This window comes from Schistocerca piceifrons, chromosome 4 (assembly GCF_021461385.2).
Source record: "Schistocerca piceifrons isolate TAMUIC-IGC-003096 chromosome 4, iqSchPice1.1, whole genome shotgun sequence".
Lineage (NCBI taxonomy): Eukaryota > Metazoa > Arthropoda > Insecta > Orthoptera > Acrididae > Schistocerca > Schistocerca piceifrons.
In genome coordinates, this window is record NC_060141.1 from 765044710 (window position 1) to 765050709 (window position 6000).

A 6000-nucleotide genomic window follows, 5' to 3' on the forward strand; every position below is an offset into this window, starting at 1 on the left:
CAGAATTCACTAGTTAAACTCACATTAAAGTTTGATCTGTGGAAGTTTCTAGCCATATAGAGCAATTGGATTGGTTCACATTACCTCCTGGCAGTAAAACAAAAAATTATTGAGCCATGAAGTGTAAGCAGCATAATTTACTTACTTCTGGCATTCTATATATGTATGATCACTGGTCTCCTTCCAAGACCAGCCACTGCGAAAATGTGGCAGACTGTAAATGGCACCATCATGTTGCATGCTGCACGACCAACGATATTAACAGCTGCTTTTATATTTGGGCTATTTGTATTTCGAAAACACCCCAATCCCCTCAACAGACACCAGCTCTAAAGAAGTATGCAGGTAGGGAAACATGCACCCCCCCCCCCCCCTCCCGCACACGACTAAACTCTGTTCCTGCAATCCTCTGGCCCAAACCTCTGCTGCTCCCAAACCGAGGCTTCTCTTCACCCTTCCTAACCTTATCTCTCAGTTTTTCAGGTGAGATTTATCTTGCTTAGTTTCTAAGCATTATCGTTCACCAATTAAATTCATTTCTACTGGTGTTAAGCGTAATTATTTTTATTGCTATCTTTTTAGCATTTATAATCAGATAAGAGTCTGCATTTGATCAGGCCTGAAATTGATGTCGTGCCATTTCGGGCAATGCACTGCAAATTGCACTTGGTGTACTGCTCACACACCAACTCATAGTCCAGCACACAACTTTTAACATGTCACATATGTCATGGCAGCATATATGCTGTCGTCTTTATAAGACTGGTTTCAGTATAACAAAAATCTTCCAGGTTGAAACGGCTTGTGCTACGACACGCCTCAGCTATGCACAAGTAGCGCAGCACAACAAAGAAAAACTAATGCAGCGTGATAAGCAAAGCTCAGACCAGCAAGAAAAAGAGAGAGAGAAGGAAAAGAAGAAAGATGCACAGACAAGTAGGGGCGCGCAGCATAACGATTCTAGAGGTGAGTTTGCAAAGCCATTAAATTGTCCTCGGATTGAGTAATTGAATCTTTGTGAGGTGATTGTACTTTGCCTGCAGCAGAATGTGAACATTAGTCAAGCACGATGCCAGTGCCACTTCTCCAAATAGAACTTTGTGTGCCCTTTCTGTTTTTTTAAGTTTGATTTATTAACTGTGCTCACTTATTTACCACTACTATGCAAATGTATTACACATAATTAGTACTGTATGAAATGGTTTACGTGTCACATGGCTGTAAATTGCTAAAACAGATGGGCACATGAGATTAGGCAGGTGAGAAGATAGGTGGAAAGTAATTAGTGTAGCATGTGATACATTAACCCACAGTTATTCTAAAAAGCAGTGGGGTGAGCGTTGGTCATTGAGCATGGATTTTTGCATATAGTGCAAGCTGTTTCATCATCGCAATGTTCAGTATGTGTGACAAGTGAGACACAGAAGATGTAAATGTTTTTAATATGTTTCTTGAGACTGAAACACAAACCATGCCTTCATGTGAAGCACGAATGCTGCCTCTAGAGAGAAAGCTGGAGCAAGTATATTGTGACAGAGAGCAAATTGCTGACAATGCAAATTATTTCTTTGTCGTCACTGAGTGCATGTTTCACTATGCTCATCTCTGCAACATAAATTAATTTTCTTATGAAAAATCCTTTTATTTGGCAACTATACTGCCTTCAGTTCTGTAACTTAGTGCCTTACTCAGTTTCACAATTTAAGTTACGGCTGCTGTGTGTAAACATTCTTACTTACCATATGATTCACTTTTTCTCCCACCTCCATTTTATCTTTGCAACCCCTAGAGTTGTTTCCCATTGTTACGTGTACAGTCTTTCCTGGGGAAGGCATTGAAATATTGATTCCAATTTCTTTAGATGGAAAAGAAAGTTACTACAGTTAATTCCATTTCTTCAAAAAATTTTCATGAAAATGATGAATTTGGACTAGTGTTGTTCGTTGATTTGATATAATTATTATTATTTTCTTCTTCTCCAGAACAAAGTGCTCCACGTGAATACAGGGAAGGTCAAGCGAGGCAACATATGGGCCGTGGAGGGCCAAGACCTGTGTATGACCGCGACCGAGGAGGATTGAGAAGACGTGAAGGTGCACCTCGTTATCGTGAGTTCCTGAGACCGCGTTCCCCAAAGTAATGGTTTGCTGATGCTGATTAATGAAACAGGGTTCTACACATTTATATTTCCTGAATTCAGGGATTTCCTTCCTGAACAACGAAAAAGTGAATAGTTTGACTGCTCGCTCAGGTGTTAGTGCATCAGTTGCAGTGATAGGTGCTGCTGACACATTGTGCTGCTAATTATGGAATGTGGATTTGTGAAGTTACTTGAATTTGTGGTTTCGTGTGGATAGCCTCGGACTAAACGGTTTAATGTATATAATGAAGTTCTATTGCACTGTAGGTTTGACCTAACAAAACAGCCCAAAGTTGGCACCAAGTGCCTCATAACTGGTTCAGAATCTTGAACTCGTGTAAAAATAGTGCTTTTTGTTGCAGCTTGCAAGCACTCGTACATTAGCAACTGACTTTTATATGTAATACATATATATATATATAAATATATTAACTGTATAACATAAATGGAAATGAGTGTACATTAACTGGACTTAAGTTATTTAGTATCTGGTGTTGATTATGGTTATGTAGATAGCCAGTCAGAGTATGGTCATTTCATACGCCTTCAGTTAGAATTGTGCACGTAACTCATGCGGAAGTAAGTTTTCCAATGTCTGCCACTGGATACTGCTGATGTTAATCATTGTTGATAGTCCTATTTGTGGTTTGTTGTAAATGCTCTTGGGCATAAGAATTTATATTGTGTGCGGAAAAAATATTTTGAAGGTGTCATTAGGCTCCATAGAAACTGAAAGGATTTTTTCTTTTTCTGCTGGTGGTTATGTGCGATTTCGATGTTTGAAAGTCTCACTTAGCTGAGATAGTGTGTCTGTGTGTATGTTTATGTGTGTGTATTTAGCCAGAGACTGTGATAGCCCCTATGTCTGACAAATACCACACATGTGAATGTCTTGTTAACAGTGTAAAATATCAGGGATATGTATATTTGAACATATTACTGCATAAATTTATATATATACATATATATATATGCTTTGTTGGAAAGTTTTGGAGAATATTAACCTCCATATTGTTTGCATTCTTTCACTTTTTATTACTATTGTAATTATTTTGTACCCATTTATTGTTGGCAGTGTGAAAAGTATTGCTATTTTTAACTTGCCCATAAACATACAAAAACTTTATCTTTCTAGCTTCCTCTGGCCTTTATTAGATCTGCAGTCTAAAATAAATACGCTATATAACAGCTTACCAACTGTAGAGGGTATGTGTAATGTATCATCATGCATTTTTGGTTCTCTGAAGTAGTTAAGAGAAATAAGAAAGACTGACTTCACAAATGTTGTACTGAATGCTGATTCATTCAATCTACTGATGTAGTTAATTTTACTTCAGATTGGAATGTTTTAAGTCTTAAAATTAAGTTTGAGTAACAGGTAGTTTCATAATGTACTGGATCTGTGTTGAACAGAATGTAAAGATTTAACAGGCCTATATTGAGCAAAATGGCATTGTGTAAGAGGGAAAATATGGAACAGTGTGCAAATGTTGATTGCTAAGTAACCAATTATGACAATAAGTAATGTCCTGAACTTTCTTAATAAGAGAGTCAGATCACCGTTGGATGTCAACATAGATTCAAGATTACCTTCAAAGTTATCAAACCAATTTTAAGAATTGAAATGTTTTGTAAATGTGCATTTCTTTGAAGTGTTGCACTGCAGGTGCTTGTAAAGAATTATAGTTTTAAGTGGGCAACTTCTAGCTGATATTGTATGTTGGAGTGCATGTCGAGTGGCTGTGTGTATATGAACTGTCCCTCCCTTCATTGTACAGAATTAAATTTATTTTTGACATGTAAAATGGTAATGAACTCTGGCAAAAAAGCCTTTCCTGATTCACTGCAGTAAAATAAGTTATGGGATAAGACAAATGTGAGATGAAGACAGTGAAAAAAGTATTATGCCAAAAAAGGGTGTTGGGATATGATTGAAGAACTGAACGTGCAGTTGCAAGATGAATTGTTAGTGCTTTATTAATTGTATGTAACTGCAAAGTAGTGAGCCATATGCTGCGGAATTTCGCCTCGTCGCTTAATGCGGAATTTGAAGACTGGATGGCTCATTTCATTAATATAATATATATTACATATTTCTATGTACACGGCATGCTTTTTGTGGACAAGTGTGTGTGAGCAGATTGTGTTTAGTTAAATTTGGTATCTTTTTCTGCAAATGCAATGTAATTTCATGTCCTGAGGCATCACACTAAGGTGAGCAAAATTAGTGATGATTCACTTCCAAACTTCACATTTAAGCCCATATTAATTGTTGTGGAAAAATTTACTTGGGTTACATGTATGAAGGCATTTAGCATTTTTATCAAACAAAAGCAGTTGCCTGGTAGTATGAACATTGATGTTGTAACAGTGTTTCTTTTGTAAAAGGTTCCTGTATATTGTCAAGGCTACATGTTGTCCCACCCCTCTTGCAGTCAAAGGACCCACCTTACATTATTGTCATTCTGTGAAATAAATTTTGTATAATGCTATATCATCACATGTTACACGGAGAGTAAATCTGTAGAACGTAAAGAAGCAATGTCTGTACTTTCTGTTAAGAAAGATATGTGCTTCCATTAGACATAGCTTCTGGTGTTTTGAGTTGAAAGTTTGTTTTAAATTTTCTTATAAACAGTGAAAGTGCTAAGTAGGTAGTGCTCCACAGTTGCATGCCGTTGGATTACAGGAATGTCAAAATTGGGAATGGGACATATGTATTCCATATAATGCAATGTTAAGAATAGTAACTAAACTGTAAACATAAATTCTACAGACTTGTTCATTTTATGTATGAAAGACAATGGATATACAGGTCTAAACATAATGAAATGGTGTATGGACCTCTGCTCCCAGATTGTTGTTTGTTGGTGCCTTTGTTAGAGCAGGCAGTTGAATGTTTGGGAGGGAGGTAGTGTGGAAAATACAAGGTTATTTCATATTTGGTCTTATTTTTGCAGAAAGTGTTTGAAGGTATGTACAGCAAGAATGTTTTGTTCAGAAAACTGGTAAAATTCTTATTTAATTGTCATTATTTTTGGGTGCTGAAGTTGTGTACCTTGATGTGTTGAGTATGGAGTTATGTACACCAGAACAGGCCTTAAGATGAGTCAGGTGATGTTTTGGTTGTTCCTTTTTCTGTTAATATTGGTTGAAAATAATAAAAAAAAATGCTGCAAGTGCTTTTCCGTGTATGATGGCCCTTAGTTCCTTCAGTTTTGCTGCCATAATGAAACTTTCAGTCAAAACTGTAAGTATACTCTAATGTACTGAAAACGCGCTGTTAAACTGATGCTTTCAAATAAGTACTTGACAAGCTATTACCCTATCCAGTTACTCAAAACCGTACAGGTGCTAAATGATTTTTCATGTTAACATCAGTGGTGCCATTCCAACCAGCCTTTTTACATTGGAGATTTGTTACTGTAATGCACCTGACACAAAACCTAATATTGTGAAATGTGCTTTTGTGCAATCAAATGTTTCTGCCTGGCTTTAAAGTTCCATCATATGTCATTAAGTTTTACTGCCTACTTCAGTTAATGTTGGCACATGCATTTTGCTACATTCTGTTGTGCACTCCCAGGCACACTAATGGGATGCTGGAAGCAGAGTTGTTGCACGAGGGATTATTAATTTGTTTTTAGAAATAGGCATGTTATTGTACAAATTACATGGTCAGATGACACTGTAGTGAAAGTATCATGTGATAGTTTGTTGCCCCTTTCATGTGTGTGTTTAGAGTATAAAGTTGGCCAACAATGTTCTAAATGTGGGTAGAAGGTATTGGAATGAATTGTTAACTGAGCTCTGTTTTGTTTTTTGTATTTTCAATTGCATGCATTCCTCTTTGTTGGAAT

General features: G+C 36.8%; 1 protein-coding gene across 9 annotated transcripts in view; it reads left to right on the plus strand.

Annotated features, from left to right (window-relative positions):
- The window catches only part of LOC124794963 (la-related protein Larp4B), a 358294-nt gene extending 352972 nt beyond the window's left edge, over window positions 1-5322 (plus strand). For all 9 annotated transcript variants that reach the window (XM_047258683.1, XM_047258691.1, XM_047258684.1 and 6 more), the window contains 2 exons: window positions 792-966; window positions 1983-5322. In XM_047258683.1, coding sequence (XP_047114639.1) covers window positions 792-966; window positions 1983-2140 — 333 coding nt within the window. In that variant the 3' untranslated portion in view covers window positions 2141-5322. The remainder of the gene's footprint in view (window positions 1-791; window positions 967-1982) is intronic.
- Window positions 5323-6000: the final 678 nt, after the last annotated feature.